The sequence below is a fragment of the Medicago truncatula genome, chromosome 1 (genome assembly GCF_003473485.1).
Source record: "Medicago truncatula cultivar Jemalong A17 chromosome 1, MtrunA17r5.0-ANR, whole genome shotgun sequence".
Classification (NCBI taxonomy): Eukaryota; Viridiplantae; Streptophyta; class Magnoliopsida; order Fabales; family Fabaceae; genus Medicago; species Medicago truncatula.
The window spans coordinates 32,412,353-32,439,196 of NC_053042.1; the positions used below are offsets into that span (position 1 = coordinate 32,412,353).

Consider the following 26,844-nt stretch of genomic DNA (forward strand, 5'->3'; position numbering starts at 1 on the left):
GCAACTATGTATTAAAAAACATAATATTTTAACTTTTTAGAAGTTGATTGCACGATTTTGATATGTATATTTCTATAATGAATTCCTTAACATGTGTCATTAAGAGCACAAATTAGCATTTGTCATAGAAAATTTGTCTTAAAAATATAAGTTTTGATTTTTGCTTAAGTAATAATTACACAACTTTTTATAAAAAAAAAAAGTTACTTGTTTTAATTGCTTAACCAATACTCTGAGAACACTCTTTAATATGCTATTTTGATTCTCTAAGTAATGTTAATTTAAGTTAATTAACAAGTAATGTTTTAATCTCTTTCTTTTCCATCTTATTTTCTCTTTTACTTTATACTCTCTCTGATCTTAATTAAAAAAAAAAAAAAAAACATTTTTTCATACTAAATACATTAATAATTTCAATAAACCTAAATAATGAAGTGTTGTATTTAATTAAGACCGAAAAGAGAATTATGTACAAGGTGACAAATACTTGCTAACAATTCATGTCTCTCTTCCACATGAGATTTACAGCTTGAAATTGAGTTGAGGGGGTAGTTATTATGCGGAGAAATAGTCCTAACTGAATTTGCATCGTTTTGGGACATTGATCCAACCTAACTTGAATTAGAAGCAGTCAAGGACACACTTTACAGTTACTGTTACAGCAAATCCATGAAGCTGTCTGTCTGTCTGTCATCATGCAATGAAATATCAATCGCTATTCGATCCATTTAATTGGGGAGTCAAATTAACAACTTTGACCACCAGTATATATAGTTACCACTTGACAAATCTAACGGCCGGATGAAAACTATTTTCACTGTTTAACCTCTTGGTAGCTGGAGTTTTTCACTTTGTTATAGTTACTATTACTAGGGAATCAGGGTGTACCACAAAACCTACTCTGTCACCTAGATTCTTGCTACATTACAACTACTGTGCTTCTCTTCTTATATAACTGGTCACAAACAACCATAAGTATAAAAGCTTATCCAAAGGAATCAAATTGGATTAACCTTTCCAAAAAAAATAGCTAATAATAATTTAGTAGTGAATGTGCAAATTAGTCATCCAAATTGTAACTAGAATCAAATTAATGCTTGATTTTTAGGAATTTGTAAAAAGAAAATGCTAAAGAGTGTATGCATTGTTTAAGGATACAAGTAGAAATTTTATGTTGAAAAATTGTATTTTCAACTTTTTAGAAATCAAATGTTACTTGTTTACCATGCAAAATGGTATATTTTTACCATTAGAGACTATCACGAGTCAAGTTAAATAAATATGTACGTGTCCCCTCCAATTGATACTACATCCATCCCAATATAGTATGAGAGTCCTTTGCCTATGAATTATACTAAAACATTTCGAAAATTATAAAGAGTTCATTTGTAACTTTCTATCATTAAAAACTATGATGTGATAAATTAAGTTAAATGAATATGCGTGTACCTCCTCCACGTTGATACTAGATGATTGTTCGAACAAAATGTTTAACATTATCCTTTGAGAGTTTTGATGATAACAAGATATTAAAATTGTCAATTGGATATGTTAATATTTGTTCAAGTGTACACGATCATAGACAAAAATTCGAAATCATTATTAGGTTCTGGAAGAATAAAAGAGAACAAATGAATCAACAAAAAGGAAGCTTAAAGCGTCTGAAGAGAAGTGCTCCTCAAGTGATGACGTCATCAGAAGCAAGTTCATCAGAAGCTGAAGATCTTCAGAAGTTGTAGTTCATCAGGAGATGCAAGACTTAAAGCTTCAAAGGTTGTTCAATGGATTTAATATCGTCTAAGCATTGCAGAAGACTAGAAGAGTGAAGCAACAACTATTTTGAAAGGATTTGAAGGCATTGGATGCTTGTTCTTTGAATAGCGTTGACAAAGTACAATTGTACGAAGTGTACAACCACTATCTCCACTACTCAGTTTGTGTCTCTGCTACTAGACAAGAATAATAGCTCTGCCTGCAACAATGTTCTTACATACTGGGAATGAATTTGAATTTGATCATTCATAGGATAATAACCATATCAGGCAAAATATCATTGGTGATTGATCAAAGCTTCAAACGACTCTATTTTGATGTGCTGACAATTCACGTCTCTTTTCTACACCTCTATATAAAGGAGTGAAGACTTAGAGAATGGTGAGACTCAACAACAATTTGAAAGCGCCAAAACTCTGTCAAAATTGTTCTGCATCAAAAGTTCATTAGAATTTCTTAACAACTTTCATATCTTAGAAATTCTAGAGTTTTAAGAGTCTGTATCTGATTTGTATTGTGAACACCGCTGATTGTATATCAAGTGTTCAACCTCAAACATTTTTCTTTGCTAGTTTTAGCAGTGAGCAGTTGTAATCAGATATTACATTTTAGTGAACTCTCCTTGGAAGTGCAAGGGGATAGGACTACTTCCGGTTTGTGGAAGGAACCTGTATAATTGCTTTGTGTCTTTCTTCTCTCTCTCTCTCTCTCTCTCTCTCTCTCTCTCTCTCTCTCTCTCTCTCTCTCTGTTTTATCCGCTGTTACTTAGTTCTGAAAATCACTTCAGAAGCAGAACTCTATTTGCTTATGATCTGTGTTTTCACCTTAGGAGAAGACGAAGAAAAAACTAACACAATTCAACCCCCCTTGTATTTTTCTCACCTTCAATGATATCAATGTCATTTTATCAAAGGCTAAAGAGTCCTTTGGCTATGAGATTTAGGTCTCTCAAAGACAAATTAATTTATCGTGTCCTTAAGTAGTTCATGTACAATTGTAATTATTGCCAAATTTATCTTTAAGATGATCTAAAAAAATCATAGACTAATTAGTCTTTAATATATTAATGTTGGTGTAGGATCAACATGTAATATAACATGTTTATTTAACGAGTCATGTCATAATTTTTAATGGTCTAAATTAACGGAGGGTCATTTCTTTAAGGTCCATGAATGTTATGTTCACGAGGATTGATTTTGCCATCCAAAAAGGTCTAGCGGCGCAGTTTGTTGTCCGTTTGTCTTCTATTCAAGTGTAAATAATGATTTATATAAATAAAAATTTAATTTTAAACAACAAATTTTGATTTTGGAGATCTATTAGCCAATTAACGAAATTTAAGGGATTATTTTAACAAATAGTTACAATTTCAATGACCAAGTTAATAAATACTTTCACATAATAATATTAAAAAAAAATAAAATCTAAATACTTAACAATCTGTTGTGGGGCAGCGTAATTGTCACATAATTTATGTCTAAACAATGTATATAAAGGCAAATTCTATGGTACACCCAATAATTTAAGTGTATTGTTACACCAAATCCTTAAATTAATAGTTAAATGAGTTATTTTTTGTAGGAAAAAAATATTTTCTATCACCTATAATTATAATAACTAAAATTAAAGGGATTATTTTAACAAATAGTTACAATTTGATTATTTTTTACAATAAAATGTAGAAAAATTTAGTATGATTTTTCTAAAAAATGAAATGATGCTTTTTCTTATAAAATGATATTTTCTAAAATATATATGTCAACAAACACCTATTTCTTTCATAAAAAATGATAGTTAATTTATAAAAATGTAAGCAAGAGTACCGGTACACCTTAATTTGCGGGTGTACCGTATATAAAAAGTATTTGTTGAGTAAGATCAGCCACTTAAATAAATTTTCATATATATAAAATCTGTCTTCGTTTCTTTTTAGAGCATATATGAGAGAATTGCATTTGTATATGCACCTATTTGGATTTTGATCCAACAACATGTGGTCATTGCATTTGTACAATTCCTATAGAGAATTCCAGCATGACTTTTGATAGATAATATAATGACATATTTTAAGAATTTAAGTTCAAATTACTACAACATTATAGTAACATAAGTATTTCAAATTTGATAAGACAATTCATATTAGGATGAACTATACGATTGAAGATGACTGCATTGAAGATTCTTTCATACAAATCATAATTATACTACGTAATACGTAGTTTAAATTTTCACTTTTGAGTGTTTTACTTTTAATCTTTTACCATGAATTCTCAGCGTATCTTCAATTATTTTTCATTATGGATCCCTTCACTTGTCTCAAGAAACAGAAGACAAATTATAAACGATGACAAGGTTAAGATAGAAGATAAAACAACATTAACCATTTTACTAGGACAAACATGCATGACTTGGGTTGTGTTCACTATTCCTTCAAATACATGCAGTGTGGACCCCCCCTGTCCCCACACAAACCTTTCTGAACTGTTTGTTTGTTTGTTAATCCCTCAAAAGTACTCCTATTACACTAAACAAGTTCTCACCAAACACCAAAAACTTCAATGAATTTCCCAATAAACCCTCAACTTCAATTTGAACATAATAACTTCACTGATTACCTGTGAATTGAATGGAAGAAGCAAATTTTGCTATCTCTTGAGGTAGAAACTGAGGTGGACCAGTTCTTCCTCCACCACTCACACCAAGAAAATCTCTTGTCAAATTACTATGTTGTACTTGATCCATAGAGTTTGAACCAGAACCAGAACCACCATGGTGCATAATATTCAATTTCCCTTGTTGATCACTTTGTGGTCCATGCATAAAAAATTGATCAAAACTACTATTTGAGCTATAATTAGCATTAGCAGCTGCACCTGCACTACTATTTCCCAACATAGCTGAACTAGTAGAAGAAGAAGGTGATGTCATTACACCAAAACTAGAACTAAAAATGGAAGGGTTGTTATTATCATTACTAGTATTGCTTCTAGTTGAACCCATTTGAGCTGCTTTTTGCAGAAGAGCAGTAGCTGACATTGGTGTAGCAGAAACAGTAACAGAACCGGAAGAAGCAGGTTTTGATAGAGAAAGATTTGCAGCAGATGTTGAATTTGAAGCAGGTATACCAAACATTGATGATGAAGAAGAACAAATCAAGGCATTATTATTATTATTATTAGTAGCAGCATTTCCCATTTGAACTATCTCAGATAAACCAGAAGAACCAAAAAGGGAATTAGAACTTTGTCCCATTTCATGATTCCCTTGGTTTAACCAAAGTGATAAACTTGGCCTTTGTTGCTCCATAATCATAGTGTTTTTGTTTCCAATTCCATTGAAATCTACATGATGAAATCCATGTGAGCCAAATTGTGGATGTGGAATTCCACCTATATTTTGAAGTATTCCATGTGATAAACCATGTTGTGAATGTGAATGTGGATTCATCATAGCACTACCTTCTTCATTCTTAAAATTTAGATTTGTTGTTGTAACTGAAGTTACTCTTGCACTCTCTTCTGCCAATGCATCACAAAAGGCTCTATGTGTAATGAAACTATCCTTTCTGTTCAAAATATCAACACTCTTAAGTTAAAACTTAAAATTAAACCAGACACATAAAAATATAATCCATTAAAGAAAGCATTAAATTCAAAACCTAACACTACATACATGATTGGAAAAACCTCGTACATGTCACAAATATGAATATGAATAAATTAAAGAAGCATTTATTGATTTATCACAGAAACAAAAGATTGGTGAATAAAAGGAGAGTATATTAAATATTATACCTTGAGAAGAGGGTGCCACAGTCACATTTGTATTCTCTTGTACCACATGTTTTTGTATGAGCTTTCCAATCAGATTGGACTGCATATTTTTTGGAACATTTTTCACATTTCCACTTCTTCTCACCGTGCTTTCTACTAAAGTGCTTTTTTATACCTGTGAGGTCACCAAGTGCTCTTGAAGGGTCATGGTGGACACAGGTCTTCTCTGGACAGATGTAAACTTTCTTCTTGATAACATCTTTGTTGGATCTCTGTCTAAGCTTCCATGGAAGGTTGTGTCCTCTTCTATGTAGTTGAAGGTTTTGATCTCTTTGGAACCCTTTGTTGCATATTTCACAGATGAATCTGTTTGTTGCCATGAGTGTCTTCGGTGAGAGAGCAATGACCTCGGCATCTGGATCTGTATAGTCAAATTAATTTCCATTACCAATTTGAAATATATGAAAAAGTTACAAATTGAAAATCATAGAAAAATATATTTTTGTATGTTCGGATGAGCAATGAGTTTAGTAAAATTAAATCACGGTGACACTGTGATTTTGTTAAACATGTGCTTGGATTCTCTACAGTTATTGTACCGTGCGGTACTGTGTAGCGTGTAGAGGATCCATGCTAAATAAAAGAAAAAACAAAGTAGAAACGAAATATCTGTAATCATGAATGAATATATATACCTGGTGTTCCTGGAAGATTTCTCTTCTTCTTGGGGACAGAAGGAGCATTAGGTTTAGGGTTAGGGTTTGTGTTTTGCTCTTGAGTAGTAAACCCTCCAAGTGAAGTGGATAGTGAAAAAGGGTCACCAGGAATCATTTGCATATTAGAAAAAAGTGATAAGAAACTATATAGTAATAAGGCCAAGAAAGTGAAAGAGAAGAAGAAAAAAACCACTAACTTTCAAAGGTTTTTATTAGTTTCAGTCAGTACAAGGAAGAAAACAATGGTTTAAGATTAGCAAAAGCCAAGAAAGTGAACATAAATTCTTTTGGATGGTTCTTTAAAGAGAGAGTTGTTGGCTACTTGGCTGAGTGTATCGTTCAGCCAAAAGACAAGAAAAATCCATAAACCAAACTTGAATGAAACCAAAAATATTTAAAGCTTGAAAAAGAAAACTATATAAACTAATGCAAGAGGTTCAAACTTGTGATGTATGCTTTCTTGTTTGTTTGATTTTCATTTTCTGCGAAGATAGATAAAACCAAAAGCATAGATAGCTATATAACTATAACCATATACTATAACATTATTACTATTCTCTTTTTTTTCTCTGTCTTGGCTCTCTCTTGCTGTTTTGGTCTTTGGAGTAGTCATTTTCTAATCTTATTATTTTGCTTGTATCTTCAAAGAAGGTGAGCCATATAATATTTAAATGGACCCACCATAAGCACATTTCACATTTCACACACGCACATACATTGATATTCTCTCTCTTTCATAGTCATACACGACATACAAAATCAGACACAAGTCACACGCACAATGTTGTGGAATAGTGTGTCTTGTGTTTGTGCCTTTGTTTTTCCTTTTTGTTTTTGCCTAGTGAAACCAGATATTTGAATGTGTTGTGTCTTTGTAGAATGTAATAACAATAGTTTTTTTTTAGCACAAACTCCAATTATTAATTCACTTAAAAAGCTGGTTTATTTTTTTGAAAAGGCTATTGAAGTACTACTATACCTTTTCATATATAGAAGTGAATAAAATAAAATATTCTAATTAAAATCTCGAGAGCTAGAATATAGAAGTACCAGTACCGATAGACTATTAGCTATATATAGTGGAAGTAGATTCTCTATTCTATAACTTTATCACTCATTTACATATCTCGATCGTCCGGTCTCAAATCAATGATATATTATTCTATTTGTTTAATGTATAATTTCAATGGTCAATCTCAAATTAATTATGTTGTGTAACTTAGTTTAAAATTGGTATCTTAAATTTAGTGCATATTATAGCGATGACATCGTGATTTTATTGAAACAACAATATTAACTGCTACAAAATTACAGTGGTTTATCATAATTTTGTTAAATTTACTAGGAATTCAATTATTATTATTACTAAGATTATATTGACGGTTGTGTTGTGCTTGACTAATATAGTCATATAGTGCACTGCATGCAGCTTGATAGGAAGTCAAGGTTAAAGAAACAAAAAAATAAGCAAAAGTTGATGAGAAAGAAGGAAGGGTAACAGAGAAAAGTGGTTTACCTTTATTAGATTCTTTTATCAGGTGTAGAATGATTAAGCCATAATTACAGTAATGAGAGAAAATATCCTTTTTTTAGCATGCGAGAGATTAAATCAAAGGTGAGATCAGAGTCACAGACAACACGGACACTGATGAGATGTATAATATATTAATGTGGGTTCCATTTTTGGAGGGTTTCCCTATGCAAAGTGATAGGACCGTCCGTGATACCTCTGTCTTTGTCAGGGGTCATGGTGTGGGACCCAAAATATTGGACCATAGTGGGGACCGTTGATACATTGCACCATCCTTCTCCTAAAAAGAACGAGTGATCAATACCTCTGCCTTAGGTCACAGTGGCCTTACAGGTACAACTTCATGAGAAGTCACAATTTATTAGGTTTTTTTTTTAAAAAATTTTAAGAAGAAAAAAAAATACTATCATCACTAGAGTAATAATGTCTGAATTCTTTGAAGCATGTGGTTGAAGAGTAAATACACTATCTCGTTCTGTATATAAAGGACATTGATGTGTAGAAATGGACAGCTTATAGTTGAAACTTGAAAGTTCTAGCAATTGAAAATTTCCACCATTATAGATGAAGACAACTCATGTTGTATAATCATCAAACATATTCAAAATTGTGTTTGATTGTCATGTTGAGTATGTGTGCTCTTTTGTTCTAGGGTGATAAAACTATTTATTTTGATGAATTGATTTTATAATTGATTGAAATAAAGAAACTAGAATGTAAATTAATTTATGTAAAATACAATGTAAAAGTGGATTGAACAAAAAAATATCACGTGATAGATCAATTTAAAGACAAACATTTTAAATTTTTGCATAAATTAGAACGAGTCAATACAATATTTTTGAGGCTCAACAAAATCGTGGTGTCACTCTTATTTTATTAAATTGAATTTGAATATAAGTATATACACTAATTCTATATGCAAAATTAATTCTATTGGAGAATATCTAGCTCTATCAAAATAAATTCTACTTGTCTGAAATCAATTTGGACTCGTTACCTAATGATTAATATTCATGACACAGTTGCAGGGTCTCATGGAGGCAGAAAATTCATATTCATACGTGTATAAAAGAACATTTGTGATGAATTGCCATTCTCTTAAATAGAAATTATTATCTCCAAGATATTGCGTAAATTATTTATTATTCCAATTGGGCATCGAGCTGGTTTTGGTGGTCTCTTTCGGGGATGAGTTCGAAGCTTGGCTAGGAGGATTCTTGCAAAGATATTGATTTGCTTTACAAATTGTTTGGAATAGATGTTATAAACATGGAACAATTCTACCCTAGGCACACTTACATCAAATAAAAAATGTGGTCATCCGGACCATATATTTGGTTAACTGAAATTTTTTAGAATGGTACAAAATGATGTACACGTTAAAGTGTCTGTCTATCATTACTCTTAAAAAAAATACTTATTTTTTCACCATTTTTTAAAAAATATTTCCTTGACAAGAAAATTGATTTTTTTTTAATTCTTTTTGTTACTAAAAGTTTCACAATCACATCAAGGATACTGTTGCGAGCAACAAACTAAGCAAAGCCAGCCCAGCAATGTCAAGCTTTATGGAGTAACATCATCATCCTGATGACAAAACAATCTATACGATCCTATTCTCAGACAATGATTCGTGCCACTCTAACAAGTACTACTCTTACATACATAGTATTAAAGTATAGGTTCTGTTATTTTCTTTACTTATTCTTTTTTTTTTTTCATTTGAAAAGTCGTAGAGTTGTTTCTTTCACTCATGCATAATTTTTTATTTCTTTTTATAAAAGTTCACTCATATCTAGTGCTGAACAACAATAATATATTATTGTACAAGTACCCTACACAAGAAATTTGCACATGATATATGTAAGCGAATCGATTAATTTGTTGAAAAAGAAAAGAATGAAGAAGATTCAAATAGGTCAATTATTAAAGAGTCATCACTGTTTCACTCGCTATTGAAAGGAATTAATTCCACAATTATAGAAAAATCTGAGAAAACAAATAAAAAATGTATACATCATAAAAGGAAAAACCCTAACTAAACACGATAGGTTTGGGGATTACTTGAGTGACAAGGACACCCCACCTTACAATCACACTCATATAATTAATGAATGAGTTGATAATCTCACAAAGCAAAGAGACAATCATTTAACCATCTCTTTCTTTTGTTGGGATAAAATTCTTATTTCATCCAATTCACGTTCAAATTGAGATATCCTATTTTTAGGTACAATATTTATCATGAAATCTACATTTTTAGGATAAAAAAAAATCTTTAAATATATCGGTCTAATGTATTACTAATATAATATAGTGTATAAATACGCATCTAAGTAGGATTTACACATTCTTTCATCTTTAAATGTAGGATTTACACGTTAATTCTGCTGGATAGAACTGTTGATGTCATTCATGATTTTTCCTCTTTTATCATGTTCACTTATAGAAATTGTGTTGTCTTTTTTAGAAATTTTTAATTTTTTTCTTTTCTTATGAGTTTGTTCATTTGTTGGGGCTTACTTATTTTTTATTAACAATAACACTATTTGAGTTTAATTTACATGCAAAAGATAGAGTAAAAAACGTACACATACGTTTAATCAGATTTTATCATGTGTCATAATTTTATTTTTTTTAGTGAATCATGTGTCATAATATGTTCTTTTAGAATACTTACACAAAAAAATTTAAATAATGATATTTGATTGGAGATCTATGTATATGTATTTTATAATGTGATCATGAGTGCATAAATTAGTCAGTTTAAATTAACAATAACTATTTAAGCAAGCCACTAATCTCCAAGTTTTCTTTTCTAAGTTAAATATATGGGACTAACTCAAGATGTATTTTTATTTTTTTTAAAGGATTTTGGAAATCAAGATTACAAAATCCACGTGATTACAATTATTATTTTGAACTTGGAAAATTTATATATATTCGATTTCCTCCTAGTTATAACCCTTTCGGTCTATTTCCAACAACCTTACGTGTGTCATGTGTAAACAAATATTGTCATCACAAGTAAACAATATTGGCCTTTTTTAATTTCTACTCAACTAACCACAACTACTACTATAGGTTAATTTGAGGACTACTATTACATGAGGAATGATATTTATACAACCATTTTTTGACAACTTTTGGAACCACCCTCTCTCTCATATTCAGATGTGTTTTAATTCTCTCTCTTCTTTTTTCTATCTCTATTGTTTTTATCCAATAAAAGAAAGGAAAAATGATTATCACAAAAGTTGTTTAGGATTGGTTGTACAAATATCATTCCTCCTATTACATAGAGTGCACCAACTCATGCATGTGTCGAATTAATGTTTATTTTTTTAAAAGGAGTGTCGAATTAATGTTAAATTTTCTTCTATAAATGGTTGTTTACGCATCGATCAACTTGGTCCATATATATAAGCATAGACTAGCTATTTGTGACTTTTGATGCAATGGTTTAGATGAGGAGAGGGTGAGCCTTTACCGTCCTATCCTATTATAAGCATAAACCTACGTGTTTTTAATTTATCATGCAATAATTAATAGAAGGACCATCCTACGTTATTATAAATTCAAATGCTTAAAGAATGAATAAGATCATATATATACGCTATAGCCAGTTCAAGCATAGTGCTTATAAGTTATAAATTTGACAAAATCCCAGCCATTGTTAATTACTTAGATTTCTAAGTTATTACCTCATTTGGTTAGTTAATTAGTTGTGGTAATTATTGTTATTATTATTATTTATTATTAAAGAAATAAATAAATTAGTGCATTCCAGTTGTGTCTCGTACACATTTTTTACACGGCTTTTCCTTCTTACTTCATAGCCAAACTTGAAATTACTGGAGATCAATTTTTTAGTGTTTAAGGTTTAAGGTCAAACATTAAAAAAAATACATAAGCTTTTTCCTCCAAGTTGAAAGTATTTTTTTGTCAAGACAGTATTGCTTTTGATACTAGAGAAATTAAGAATTTCAAAATTGCAACTAACCTGAAGTATTAAAGATTTACCAAGTGACGAAGCTTGTATCAGCTCGGTGGCCTTAAGCTAGATATAGTGGAATTAGTAAGGAACAAAAGTAGGTGAAAACTAGCAATAACAATTATTAATTACATGTATAGGATTAGAGTATAAACTATTGTAGGCGTGGGGACCAACCGATTTTAATTTTTTTTAAATGAAATAAAATAAAATAAAACATAATGTTTAATAATGTTATAAAAATATCAGACAATCTCCGTGAGCTTAGCTCAGTTGATAGGGATGTCGTATTTTATATGTAGGGGTCGAGGTTCAAACTCCGAACACTCCACTTCTCCATAATTAAATTATGTGAGCTATAGCTACTATACTCCTTGAAAAAAAAAATATATCAGACAACTTAACTGCTTCTGGATTCTTGCATCTGGAGCATCCCTTCCAATTTATATATTTTTTAAAACAACTTACAGTCTATATTATTTATTGCTTCATCCTCATTTTGGTATCCAATGATAAATTCTTCTGATCAGTAGCCCACATCGACAAACATTCAAAGTGCCATGTGCAAATTAATAATTGAATAATTTGATATTATTAAAATAAAAACATAATGACAAAAAAATGACAAAAGAAGATAATGTTAAAAAACTACTTATTCGATGTCTTTAGGTTCTTTATATGAAATAATATTTTTACATGTTAGTTTTATATACAAATTAACTTGAAAAGTTGAAATCTAATTTGGTTTGCATGTGGGCCCGGGGAAAGGAATGAGTCTCATATATACCACATCAAAAAAAAAAGGCTTAATTACACTTTTAGACCTCTATCTTTTCAAAAGTTGCGGTTATGGACCCCTAACTAATTTAAATACAAAACAGTCCCCTATGTTTTGATTATTTGGCAGTTTTGGACCCCCAGTCCATTGTTGACTCGGTCAACGCTGACGTGGCACCCTAAGTGAGGTGCCACGTGTCAATTTTTTTATTTTTTTTTTGCCTTGGGGGTCCAAAACTGCCAAAAAATCAAAACATATGGGGCTGTTTTGTATTTAAATTAGTTAGGGGTCCATAACCGTAACTTTTGAAAAGATAGGGGTCCAAAAGTGCAATTAAGCCAAAAAAAAAATGTTTCGTTTTTTTTTTGTCTAGTAGTCTAGTGGTTAAAGCTCACACATTTTAATGTGAAGAAGTAGGGTGTCCGGGATTCGAACATCGGTCCCTACATATAATATGCAATATCTCTACTAATTGAACTAAGTTCACGGGAAAATAAAATAAAATGTTAGTCCATTGAGAAAAAGACATCCCTCATATAAATGGATTCCCATTCTTGTTTAAAACTTGTATATGATAATTATTTTCAATGTGTACAATGTGGTCTTTGCTTGCTAATTTAAACAGCTTGATCTCCTGGATTTCATCTCCAAATCAAACTTTAATAATGTGCGTTTTGTTATCAAAAAACGTGTTTTGGTTCTAGATTTTCAAAGACTAATTAGCTATATGGTTCAAATCAAATTCTTTTAAACAGAAAAGGCCAGGACTTTATGATCAATATAGACCAATTGTATGTGAGGAATTGCGTCCGAAAGGCTTCAAACGCACGAATAGACATAAGCTTGTAAATCTAATTTGACAAAATATTCATGTTTAAAGTACATTTGACCGTGAGAAACCAAACACAAACACAAATCCAAACCCTAAGTAACTAAAAAGATCATTTCTAAAATTCCGATTTATAGGAATAATATGTTTTATAAGCAAATTCTTATGTACCCTGAAATTTGGTTTGATAACATTATCCCGTAGACATAACTCGTTCAAAATTTAGTTTCATCTTTAAATAAATTAATACAAAAATATAACATGATGTTTAATAATTAAATGGTGGGTACATATCCAACCAAACTTCAAGTTACTATTGTATACACTTCTTTTAAAGATTTAAGCATATTGATCTATAAAAAAGGGTTGAGTTTAAAAATTTATGAAGTGATAGATTTTAAAAGCTTTATCATGCAGCAATTTTTCCCTCTTTAACCTATTAGAACTTTAGTTTACTTTGAGATATAGATCAAATGACGAATCTTTAAACAGGTTCCATATATATGAGAACAGATGACGCCTTATTAAAGTACCAGATGCACTTGATGTCAGAGGAATTGCACCTGAGGTACCCAATGTATTCAGTTTTTCATGCCAAGTAACCTAACTTGAGGTACCAAATGCATTCAATGTTGAATATAGAGTCTTTTATAAATTCTACGAACTATTTTTTTATGATGCATAATCTGCATTCTGCACAATTTGAGCGAATACTCGATGATAAATTATTTCTTATATGATATTTTATTGAGTAAATCATCAAATTCGTCTCTGTCTTTGTAAGTCATTCTCAAATTAGTCTATGACTCTATTAATATTTCAAACTAGTCTCTGTTTTTGTCAAAAAAAAATTAATTAGATCCCTTGTCATGTGATAAAAACATAAAGACAATGACCTAATTGAAATTAAGAAACGTTTGAGAAATACAGAGCCTAATTTAAAATATTAATAGGATCGTGAACTAAGGGTTTCGGTATTAATATTTTCATGATTGTTTCAAGTTTTAACAAATAGTTGTTTGTGTTTTGGTACGTAATATTTGAACTAGTTTTGAATTTAGTTCGTTTGAACTTTACTCTACAATTTAACAATGGAGGGACCGTGAACATTTGACTGCAAGGAGTCCAAGTGACAATCTCCCTTTCAATATTTTTTTATAATATAACTGCCCTGCTGATAAAAAAGTTGTGTGACTGTGATTTCACAGCACACACTTTTCACATTAGAGAATTCCATCATATTTAATCTTTGGGGTTTCCATGTCGACAAAATCTGATGGTGGATTTTGCCACATGTATAGTGAAGTTTTTTGGTGTAAACCGGGTATCCTCTACACTCGCAATTGTAGAGACTATTCTTTTGAGCCTTGTGGAATTCAAATGAGTGACAAACTCTTTCTAAGAATTTTACTGTTGCTGCATGTCTAAGGCTGGATTCGAACAAAATCTTAGTTAACTTGAAAGAGATTCGTGTCATCTCGTCTAAAAAGTTTTTTGCTTACTTAGTAGCATATTTATCTTTTAATGTCAAAATCATAAAATAAATAAAAACGGATATGGACTACTAAATTTGAAATTGAAAACAGATTGAGATCTTCTTCTTTGCATTCAACATCATATGTATATCTTCAACTTTGCATTCATCCTTCTTCAACCTATAAACTCAGCAATAAAATCATCTCTTTAAATTCTCCAATGTCCACCACTCTTAAGTTTTAACCTTGTTGATATAAAATTTTGAAGAGGGAAAAAAGAAACAGATGGCAAGAACTGTGGGAAGTGGGGTTTCTTCATGGACTATAATGGCTCAATGATTGATTCAAATACAGAAGAAATCAAAGGCATATTGCAAGACAGTGATGTCAAAACAGTCTGTCCATTAAGTTGATTATTGTAGTTGATTAATTCCAACAAGAAGAAGTCAAATAACAGAATCATGTCGGTCTTATTATGTCTCTTTAGTTTGATTTCATGCATGTTATGTTTCTTGTAGTTTTGTGAAATAGAACTATATGATGTTGGTATAGTAGGAATAACGCCAAATACTAGCAACATTTTAGACCATCCCCATCTTTCTTTTTAAAAGGAATGGCTCCATTATTTTTATTTTTTTTAATGTGATGAATCTCATGAATGGTATACATATGGTAAGTTATAAAGTTGTTAAATCTTAAGTTTTCTGTTTGTAACTTGCCCAAAAGATGAAACCACTTTGGAGACTATTAACTTTAATTCGATGTTACTATAGGGAAAAAAGAGAGGTAAAAGTGCATCCTTGTCCTTCTATTCGTAAACAAAAATAAACATCAATTTAATTAGACCAACTATGGAATAAGATACTTTAGATGAAATGACACAGGTCTCTTCTAGTTTAACTAAGGTTCTGGATTCGAATTTAACTTTGGACATGCAGCAGTGTTGAAACTCTTAGAAGAGTTTGCCGCCTATTTAGGTTCCACAAGGTTCGATGATTAGTCTCTACAGTTGTATGCGGATGATATTTCATTTTATTTTAAATCTATTTATATAAGTATATCTTGTGTATCCTACTCCAAGTAGACTATGACCAGACCAGAATATGGTACATTGGCATCTCAATTAACTCTGACACAAGTAACTCCTCACTTTTTAATAATTCAACTTGGGATCCTGTATATTCCTTCCAAGTAGTGAAATCCACTCATTTTGCCAAGAAAGCCCCACATTCAAGATTCACATTTCAAGTTGAACAAGATTCATATCATGTCAAACAAAAACCACACTACTTTCTACTACCTCCATGGCTAAATATACAATAGATAAATATACAATAGATAAATCTTGTTCAACTTGAAATGTGAATCTTGAATTTTCTAAAAAATTACTAACAATTAAATAGAAATGGAAGGAGCACATCAAAACGCTACTTTGGTTCGCTTATGAGAAAATGAAATTAAATGGAATATTGCACGAAGTTAACAATAAGGTATATTTCTTAGAAGCATCTCCAAAGCACTGCCCTTGACTTTGCTTCGAAGAAATGCTATATAGAAAAGTTGAATTATGCTCATCATGCACATGTTTTATACAAGTGCTAGTAGGTAGAGGGATGCATGCTTTTTCAACAATTAATAAGTATAAAGACTGAAGTTGTGGTAATCACAACTCAGTTTCTCTACTTCAGCTGAATATTTAATAGGTTAAAATATGGTTTTGCTCCCTATAAATATGCTTCAATTTGGTTTTAATCTCTGTAATTTTTGTTGTTGTTTTTGGTCCCTGCAAATATGCCTCGTTTTGGTTTTGGTCTCTGATCCCAATTTTGTGATGATTTGCACATGTGACACATGATGACTGAACTCATTTATGAGAAAAATAGTCCCTGCAAAATCTTTTGATTTTTAAAAAGGTCCCTGCAAAATATTGAGGGACTATTTTCAAAAACAAAATGTTTTGCAGGGACCAAAAACAAAAATAAAAAATTACAGGGACTAAAACTAAAATGAGACATATTTGCAGGGACCAAAACAATATTTTAGCCTATTTAAAATTAACTAGCTAGCTCAGTTGTTTTAATATTAACTGGCTAGCTCAGTTGTTTTAAGTGAAGTTGTCAATCCTTTACCATGTATTTGTTTTTCAATTTCAACAACACTATCTCATAATTCTTGAAACCTATTATCAACGTTTCATTATATATTTAGTTTGCATATGTTGGGTTTGGTTCGTGACTTGGAGTGACTACTATGACTGCGGATCAAGAGCATTACAAGTTTAGCTGCATGAATTAAGCTTTGAATTATTTTTTTCTTTCAAAAACTTTGAATTCTTGTAACTTGTATTATTTGTGTTTTGCTTCAACTCAAGCCTATCAATTAGTAAACTAGTTAGTATAAAACTAGCTGATCCGCCCCCCAGCTGGGAGGCATCTACCTCATCCCGATCACAAGGAGAGGTTCACCATGATGGGATACTTTTTTTTCCCTTCCGGAAAGAATTAAATGCATAGGGGACCTCACAGCTCACAACCCAACTAATTAGCAACTACTAGTTAGTAATAAAACTAGCTGATTAAAGAACCTTAAGAAATGCTTTGTTTGGTTGTGGAATGAACATTGAGAATGAAAGAAAGTAAAAATAAAAATAAAAAAATTTAGTAGTAAGGTAATTTATTTCATTTCATTTACTAATGGGAACTTTCATAGTTCTTTCACTTTTCTTTTTCTTTGTTCCAGTTAAAGCAACCTAATTCAACAGTATCTATAAAGCAAGCAATAGTGTTATATAAAACACAAGGATATCTCTCATTAATTCACCAAGTACGACACTGGACAAGTACATAAAACAAGCCGCAGCTATTTAACATACTTAGGGTTAAAAAAAAAAAAAAAAAAAAAAAAAAAAAAAAAAACCATAACAGCATGCACAGGGCTGTAAGTAAAGGACAGTATCTCTCAAGATGGGTGGAAATTTTCACAATGATAAGATTAAAAAAATAAATCAGACACAATATTGTCAAATTAATACAGGCATCATGGGAATACATTGACAGTCTTCCTGTATCATATCATTTCTTTAGCACACTGCAAAATGAGCATGAGGCAAGTCAGAAGGTTATCTCAAGAAGCTAAGGACAAACACCACCCCAAAACATTGTAACAATGAAATTAATGTATACTCTAGTTTTTTATTTTTATATTTCAAAGATAACAAATGAGGGGAGATTAAAAATACGAGCATAAACCCTAACTTAAAAATATAAAAAGGTTATCAAAATTCCTATCATAACATTATTATCATCTCCATCTAAGTGATCAAACTTACTTTTATATGATGGCGTCATTTAAATTTTTCTAGAAGTTCGTTTGGCTAGAGTAGATCACAAATAACACGATGTTAGACAGTAGACCCAAGGTTTTTTTTTGAACAACAGTAGACCCAAGGTTACTAAGGTGTATCGGAGGAGCCCACAAGGTGTTTGTGTGTGACTCATGTGATCCACTTAGATGGCGCTTTGTACGTGATCAGAATCAGAAGTGATAGTCTGCCTTAATTACTAATTAGTTTCCTAGTTGAAAAGGGAAGAAAGGGTGATGTCGAGAACATGATGTGGCAGGGCTTTGCTACTTGAGCAAACAAACTAAACTCCTTGATGGACTTGATGGAGAGAGGAAACCCTTTGGGGGAATGCGAAAATTGAAGTGATTCAAAGTATAGTGATGCAGAGTTGTGCGGGTTAATATAAGGGGATTATGAATATAAGTGTGGGGAGGGGGAGGGCAGAGGCAAGCTGCAAATCAGTAGGGACTTTGGGAGACTTGGCCTCTCAAATTGCCTAGAGCACTATATTTCTGAACTTTTCCTATTCTTCTCAGCAGCGTCTTCTAGTAATTCGGCAGTTTCCACTTTCCAGCCTGATATCTACTTGAATCAAACCTAATATTCTATATGAATACTGTCACAAATAATGGGGCCTAACTCATCCTTACAAAACCGGCTTGTACGGTGGAGAGTGCCTCCTCTTTATAAACTCTTCTCAAGAATCCTATCTATCCGATGTGGGACTAAATCCACCCACCGAGTGTTGGCTGCAAACAAATACATCTTAGTTCCTATTCTATCTTTTGTCTTTCTTATATCTTCTATCAGTAGTTTTACTAGGTAATTGCACGCCAATTATATTGAGCACAAGCTAGATAGGTCTTGTACCGTGCACAAGTTTTATAGAGCGTCCGATTGAGAGAATTCATGCATCTAATGGTGTACGGTGTACCCACCAGCACCAGATTTTTCTCACCTTCCTCTCTAGCAAATATTACTGATGTCAAGAAAGAGGAGGATCCAGAGCAAAGTGAGGGAGGCATCGGGTGTGACAGCGGGGATGATCTGAGGTGAGACGATGGTTGGCTCATGGAGACCACATAAGGGTCAATGATGGGTAGGATTTATGCAAACTTCACCTAAATTTCCCAAATTAAATCAAAGTTCAGTGAAGTGTTAGCAAAGTACAAATACCAATGGAGGAGGCAAAACTAGAGGCGCAAATACGAGTAGTCATGTCACACTATTTCTCACACTAGAGTGACTTTGATTTTTTAGCATTGGTATTTCTCTGTTTTCAAATTGTGCAGTGTCAGTCGGTTAAGGTTACCGGACTTACCGCTTGATTGAATTATTTGAAGCCGAACCCCGTTGTTTCAATCCATACTTACTTTAAAACCGTTAACTTGAGTAGCATTCTCAAGCCCACCCACCCGTTCACTAAATTGTATACAGTAGTACAGTTTCAGTCGAACCATGAAATCTTGTCTATTGTATAAAAATTTTCAAAATAAGGGCCACCCCACAATCTCGCTATAGCGTTATATGGATCAAGTCGTTCTGGGATTGATAACACTGGAAGAAAATATGTGATGAGATTACATATGAAAATAAATAAATGGTATGTGAAATAGGACCGAGAAAACAAAATGAGATTATGTTCCGCAGCAAAGGCTGAATAGTATGGTGGCCAATTTTAGATTTAAGATATAGCTCAAGGTTACTATAGGAAATCTACGTTTTAAATTTAAGTTTGAAATTCATGACGAAGTGTTTTATCAATTTATGAAAACTGAAAAGAGATTAGAAGCCTTACTTGTATAAGTAGGCAGCAATTCCCAGAATTATAATCAGCAAAACAATATCAATACAGAAGTTTCGACTGGATCGAAGCTGGAAAAAAGCCAAACAAAATAAAATAAAAAAATATAAGATTCAGCAATCATTCATCACAAATAAATATGGAAATGGATGGAAATCTATGACAAAAAGAGATGTAGTAAGGTAACCTGATTAACTGTGTCCTTAAGTCTAACATTAGTATTCTTAAGATCAGAGGATGCTTTGTCCACCTGTAAAGATGACAAACAATTGCATCATATTATTTCAACTTATTAATTCAAACTTCAAAAGCATAAATTTCCATGCTTTTAGGCTTTGTACGAAGACAAAAAGTGATAATTCTCACCTTAGCGTCAATCTCATCCATTAGGGGAACTTGTCTATCCAGTTCCTGTTTACATCATATAAATGACAAGCGTAAAAAATTATTAAAATTTTTACAAACACACAAGCAGCCACATGATGGAATACATAGAAAGTACTAAGAAACAACTGACCTCATTCATGTCATGCGCCATGTCTTTCAAAGTATCCAATCCTTCTGCAATCATATCCAAACCTTGATCCTACAAAGTTAACGTCCAATTAGATTTGTAAGTTGAAACCACTAACGAACACAGCAAATCTCTCAAAACTGATAAAAGTTACTTGCCTGTTTGATTCTACGCATTTCATATTCCTGCTTGAATTGATTTGATTGCTCAGTAGATTGGAAGTACTCGTCGTCAAATCGGCCATCTGTAATTATGATGATTCAATTATTCACACATAATGTATCGGGCTGATCTATCAGATGAAATGCTATAGTTGAATATAGCTTCAATTACCCGAATCAAATTTAATTTCAGGGCGTGAGGCAGAAGATGCCCAGCCACCAGTTTGTTTTGGCGCAACAGGAGTCCCATCTGGGATAGCTTGGATTCTTTCTGGCAGTGCAAGAACCAAATCATTACGGGCAGCAAATTCTTGCGACTCAAGGCCTTTTACCTGTGCATACATTGAATCATGCATCACACAAAATGTACGCCTTAACTAACTTAGAAGCATTGCATGCTATTAAGCTACTTAGATCAAAACAAACGACACAAATAACTTGGTAATAGACTAAAAAAATAAAGATTTATATGCAGAAATTACAAGTCTACCCCTTTTAAAGATAGATAGTTGCACTCGTAGAAAAAAAAAAAACTAAAATGGGTGTCTTACAATAGAAACAACAACAACAACCAAGTCTTATGTATCCCACTAAGTGGGGTCGGCTACATTGATCAAATTACGCCATAATGTTCTATCATAAACCATGTTTTGGTCCAACTCATTAATCTCCAAGTCTTTCCTAGTAATTTCTCTAATAGTTTTTCTAGGTCTTTCTCTGCCTCTAGTGATCTGACTACTCTACTTACAACAGAGAAATTGAATTAATTTCTCATCTCTTCTCAAATTTCAAACCTCGTAAAAGAATCAACAAATTATCTTAGCTACTAACAACTTATTAATTCCTTAAATTATCAACAAATTATCAGATCTATCCATTCTTCATTACAGATAAAAAAAACTCTAATCACAAAATTGTTTATAATTCACATTTCACAATTAAAATATCTCAAATTTCCAACCTAAATTAAATCAAATTTCAAAAACAAAAAAAAAACAACCTTTTTGAGAGCCAACCTCTGCAACTTAGGAACTTCCTCCAACAACCTGGCCTTAGTACGACGAATCTCCGCATTGATCGCTACAGCAGATGCCTTCCCTCTTTCATTAGAAGCTTTTTCTGCTTTCTACACAAAAAATTCAATAAATAAAATAAATAAAATTAAAAAAACTCAAATTCAACAAATTAGGGCAAAACTTTCTACTTACTTGAAGAAGGGCTTCGATGTCGGAGTCGACGGAGGCGTAGAGACGGACAAAAGCATCGTCGCCGGAGACATTGGCATTGTTCTGCTTGTCGAGGTCGTATTTATCGTATTTTTTGCAGATTGAATCGACTCGTGTAAGAAGATCGATTACGCTCATAGTGTTGTTTTGGATTGAAATTTGATTTTGACTAGAGTCAACAGGAACTGTGATGAATTTGGAGTTGGATCTGTTGTGTTTTTAGTTGTGGCTGAACTCGACAAAGGTTTCAAAAGAGAGAGAGAGATATCAGGGACACGACACAGCTGTAGCAATACAAACATGAACCGGTTTTTTTTTTTCTTTTTTAATAATATGATAATAATCAAAAGTGTTATAAATATTAATATTGGATGTCCAAAGCAAATGTGTTAGTGGGCCATACTACTAGGTTTTGGGCTTAGTTCATAAGCTACTCTATTTCCCTATAAATAGAGCTCATTTGTAACATTGAGACACACTAGTGAATAAGAATATTTCTCTCTTCTTCTCCTTCTCTCTATTACTGTCTCTATTTACTTATATTCATAACACGTTATCAGCACGCTCTAATCACTAAAAAGTAAGAATGTCAAATCTGTCAAAAATCCATTTTGAGGCCCTAAAAATTTCTGGACACAACTATTTGACTTGGGCCGTAGATGCTGAAATGTACTTAGCTGCTGAAGGAAATGCAGATGCCATAAAAGAAGGAAATAAGGCATCCGAACAACAAAAAGCAAAAGCATTGATATTCCTTCGTCACCATATTAATGAAGCACTTAAGAATGAATACCTCACTGTGAAAGATCCACTTGTGCTCTGGAATAAACTAAAAGATAGATACGAGCACTTGAAAGCCATTATCCTCCCAAAAGCTAGGTATGATTGGATGCATTTGCGCTTACAGGACTATAAATCTGTAACTGCCTATAATTCTGAAGTATACAAAATTACTTCTCAATTAGAATTGTGTGGTGAAAAGGTAACAGATGCGGATCTGTTAGAAAAAACATTTTCAACCTTTCATGCATCCAACATGCTCCTGCAGCAGCAATACCGTGAAAAGGGGTTTCAAAAATACTCTGATTTAATTTCTTGTCTTTTGGTTGCTGAACAAAACAATGAGCTTCTAATGAAAAATCATGAAGCTCGCCCTGCTGGTGTAGCTCCATTCCCTGAAGCGAATGCATCACAACACAACCATTTTGGAGAAGCTCGTGGTCGCGGTCGTGGTCGCGGTCGTGGTCGTGGTCGCGGTCATGGTCGTGGTCGTGGTCATGCCCACAATCCTAATGGAAAATTCAAAACCCCATTTTTCCACCAGAAGTGGAAAAATAATGAAAAGATTGAAAAGGAAAAAGGTGGACAAAATAGCAAAACAAATGAAAATATATGCTATCGATGTGGTGGCAAAGGTCATTGGTCTCGTACATGTCGTACTCCAAAGCATTTGGTTGACCTTTATCAGCAATCACTGAAAAACAAAGGAAAAAAGGTTGAAACTCATTATGCTTATAATGATGGTGATGATGCTGATTATGATATTTATGGTGACCTGGATACTACTCCTTTGGATATTGGTGATTTCTTTGAAGATCCAAATGGAAAAATTGATCACCTTATTGGAGATGGAACCGTGAAGAAGTAGTTTTTTTTATGATAGTAATAAAGTCTTATGTTTTAGAAAGTTTTGAATTTCTTCATGTTAAGTGTGTCTTTGAATTTCTCAATATTATTGACAATAAAAGTTATTTCCTCGTCGTTTAAACAATTTCTTATCATTCTTATTCTTTTTTTTTTTTATAGAATGAGTAGCTATGGAGAAATGTGTCTCGCTGATAATGCAACTACCCACACAATTCTCAAAGATAAAAAATATTTTTCTTACCTATTAAAAGGAGAATCAACCGTTAATACCATATCTGGTACTATAAAGATAATTGAAGGCTCCGGAAGAGCTAATATATCATTATGTGGAGGGACAAAATTATATATTAAGAATGCGTTGTACTCACCTAAGTCTCATAGAAATTTATTAAGTTTCAAAGATATTCGCCTAAACGGATACCATCTCGAAACAAGAAACGAAGTAAGTGTTGAATATCTTTGCATCACAAAACATGACTTAGATAGAAAATGTGTATTGGAAAAACTACCTACTTTTTCCTCTGGATTGTACTACACCTACATTAGTACAATTGAAGCAAATGTAATTGTAAACCAGAAGTTTACAAATCATGATAATTTTGTGGTTTGGCATGAACGGTTGGGCCATCTTGGATCTATAATGATGCGAAAAATAATTGAAAATTCATGTGGTCATCAATTGAAGAGCCGGGAGATTCTTCAATCTAATAAATTTTCATGCACTTCTTGTTCACAAGGGAAGTTAATAACTCGACCATCACCAACAAAAATTGGAAGTGAATCTCTAAATTTTTTAGAACGCATACATGGTGATATTTGTGGGCCAATACACCCACCGTGCGGACCATTTAGATATTTTATGGTTTTAATCGACGCATCAACAAGATGGTCACACGTTTGTTTATTGTCAACTCGCAACCAGGCGTTTGCGAGATTGCTAGCTCAATTAATTAGAATAAGAGCTCACTTCCCTGATTATCCTGTAAAGAAAATACGTCTTGATAATGCTGCTGAGTTTTCATCTCAAACATTCAATGATTATTGCATGTCCATTGGAATTGACATTGAACATCCTGTAGCACATGTTCATACACAAAATGGACTTGCAGAATCATTTATTAAGCGTATACAGTTAATTGCAAGACCACTTCTCATGAGATGTAAACTCCCAATTTCCACTTGGGGACATGCAATTATGCATGCTGCAACATTGATTCGCATCCGGCCAACCAGTTATCATGACTCTTCCCCTTTGAAATTGGTTTTTGGTCAAGAACCTAATATTTCCCATCTGCGAATATTTGGATGTGCGGTGTATGTTCCAATTTCTCCACCACAACGCACTAAGATGGGTCCTCAAAGAAGGTTGGGAATATATGTTGGATATGAATCTCCATCTATTATAAAGTATCTCGAACCCACGATAGGAGATTTATTTACAGCTCGATTTGCTGATTGTCACTTTGATGAATCAAATTTCCCAACATTAGGGGGAGAGAAAATGCAGCTGAAAAAGGAGATCAGTTGGAATGAACCTTCATTGTCTCATCTTGATCCTCGAACTAAACAATGTGAACTGGAAGTTCAAAAGATAATTCATTTGCAAAGTTTAGCAAACCAACTGCCAAATGCATTCACTGATCCAAAAAGTGTGACTAAATCATACATACCAGCTGCTAATGCTCCAATAAAATTGAATGTTCCTGTTGGACTATCTCATATTGCAAACGAGTCTCAACCACGCATGAAGCGTGGCAGACCAATCGGTTCCAAAGATAAAAATCCTCGTGCAAGAAAAGGAGCTAAAAGAAAAAACGGCCCAAATGAGGATATAGAAACTTCAACAGACCCTTCTGACATAATCAATATTTCAGTTCCAGAAGAAGCTGATCAGGTACCTGACATACATGAAAATCAAGAGATCTCAATAAATTATGTCACTAATGGAATACAATGGAACCGACATGAAGTCAACGTTGACGATATTTTTGCATATAATATAGCGCTAAATGTAATGAATGATAACGAGGATCATGAACCAAGGTCTATTAAAGATTGTAAACAAAGCGAGAATTGGCCAAAATGGAAAGATGCAATTAAAGCAGAATTATACTCGCTCAACAAGAGAAAAGTCTTTGGACCTGTCGTCCGAACACCTAAAGGAGTGAAACCAGTTGGGTATAAATGGGTGTTTGTGCGAAAACGTAATGAAAATGGTGAAATTGCAAGATATAAAGCAAGACTCGTTGCTCAAGGATTTTCGCAAAGACCTGGGATTGACTTTAATGAGACATATTCACCTGTAGTTGACGCAACTACTTTTAGATACTTAATTAGTCTTATAGCTTATGAAGGGCTAAATTTGCATATGATGGATGTGGTTACTGCCTACTTGTATGGCTCACTTGATAGTGACATCTACATGAAGATCCCTGAAGGATTTAACTTACCTGATACAAATAGTTCAGAATCTAGGGAAGACTACTCCATAAAATTAAATAAGTCTCTCTATGGGCTAAAACAATCTGGACGCATGTGGTATAATCGCCTCAGTGAATATTTGCTAAAGGAGGGATACAAAAATGACTCTGTTTGTCCATGTATTTTTATGAAAAGATCTGAAAATGAATTTGCTATAATTGCTGTCTATGTTGATGACATAAACATTATTGGGACTCCCGAAGAGCTTCCAAAAGCCATAGATTGCCTGAAGAAAGAATTCGAAATGAAAGATTTGGGAAAGACAAAGTTTTGTCTCGGATTGCAAATCGAACATTTAAATAATGGAATTTTTCTGCATCAAGAAACTTACATAGCAAAAGTGTTAAAACGTTTCTACATGGACAAATCTCATCCATTGCCTACTCCAATGGTTGTTAGATCATTAGATGTGGAGAAAGATCCTTTCAGACCTCGAGAAGAAGGTGAAGAACTACTTGGTCCTGAAGTACCATATCTTAGTGCAATAGGAGCATTAATGTACCTTGCTAATTATACGCGTCCAGATATATCATTTTCTGTTAACCTATTATCAAGATACAGTTCTTCACCTACACAAAGACATTGGAATGGGGTCAAGCATGTACTTCGTTATCTTCGAGGTACAATGGATATGGGTTTATTTTATCCTAAAGTACCCAAACTAGAATTAATTGGTTATGCAGATGCAGGTTATTTATCAGATCCTCATCATGGTAGATCACAAACAGGTTATTTGTTTACAAGTGGAAATACAGCAATTTCATGGAGATCTGTGAAACAGACAATAACAGCAACA

At 32.8% G+C, this 26,844-nt stretch overlaps 3 protein-coding genes across 3 annotated transcripts; 1 reads left to right on the forward strand and 2 right to left on the reverse strand.

Annotated features, from left to right (window-relative positions):
* Nucleotides 1-4,103: 4,103 nt before the first annotated feature.
* On the reverse strand, nt 4,104-6,884 carry LOC112420007 (zinc finger protein JACKDAW). Its single transcript, XM_024778551.2, has 3 exons — nt 6,242-6,884; nt 5,568-5,967; nt 4,104-5,338 (listed from the first exon to the last, which is right to left on the reverse strand). The coding sequence occupies exons 1-3, from the start codon at nt 6,381-6,383 to the stop codon at nt 4,378-4,380; spliced, it is 1,503 nt and encodes a 500-aa protein (XP_024634319.1). The 5' UTR covers nt 6,384-6,884; the 3' UTR covers nt 4,104-4,377.
* Nucleotides 6,885-17,656: 10,772 nt separating this feature from the next.
* On the reverse strand, nt 17,657-22,224 carry LOC11429735 (syntaxin-71). Its single transcript, XM_003590453.4, has 9 exons — nt 21,903-22,224; nt 21,695-21,820; nt 20,867-21,026; nt 20,692-20,777; nt 20,537-20,605; nt 20,386-20,430; nt 20,207-20,269; nt 20,014-20,090; nt 17,657-17,959 (listed from the first exon to the last, which is right to left on the reverse strand). Exons 1-9 carry the CDS (start codon nt 22,056-22,058, stop codon nt 17,944-17,946), a joined length of 798 nt encoding a protein of 265 aa, XP_003590501.1. The 5' UTR covers nt 22,059-22,224; the 3' UTR covers nt 17,657-17,943.
* A 282-nt stretch (nt 22,225-22,506) lies between these two features.
* LOC112418601 (uncharacterized) lies at nt 22,507-23,568 on the forward strand. The gene has a single exon (XM_039830888.1). The coding sequence runs from the start codon at nt 22,507-22,509 to the stop codon at nt 23,566-23,568; it is 1,062 nt and encodes a 353-aa protein (XP_039686822.1).
* The last annotated feature ends 3,276 nt before the right edge of the window (nt 23,569-26,844 follow it).

Coding starts and splice junctions, on each gene's coding strand:
- LOC112418601 (XM_039830888.1), top strand. CDS start 22,507: ATGTCAAATCTGTCAAAAATCCATTTTGAGGCCCTAAAAATTTCTGGA.
- LOC11429735 (XM_003590453.4), bottom strand. CDS start 22,058: ATGAGCGTAATCGATCTTCTTACACGAGTCGATTCAATCTGCAAAAAA. Junction 20,606..20,691: donor AAATGCGTAGAATCAAACAG/GCAAGTAACTTT, acceptor TTAACTTTGTAG/GATCAAGGTTTGGATATGAT. Junction 20,270..20,385: donor TGGATGAGATTGACGCTAAG/GTGAGAATTATC, acceptor TCATCTTTACAG/GTGGACAAAGCATCCTCTGA.
- LOC112420007 (XM_024778551.2), bottom strand. CDS start 6,383: ATGCAAATGATTCCTGGTGACCCTTTTTCACTATCCACTTCACTTGGA. Junction 5,968..6,241: donor AAATCTTCCAGGAACACCAG/GTATATATATTC, acceptor TTGACTATACAG/ATCCAGATGCCGAGGTCATT. Junction 5,339..5,567: donor TGTGGCACCCTCTTCTCAAG/GTATAATATTTA, acceptor TATTTTGAACAG/AAAGGATAGTTTCATTACAC.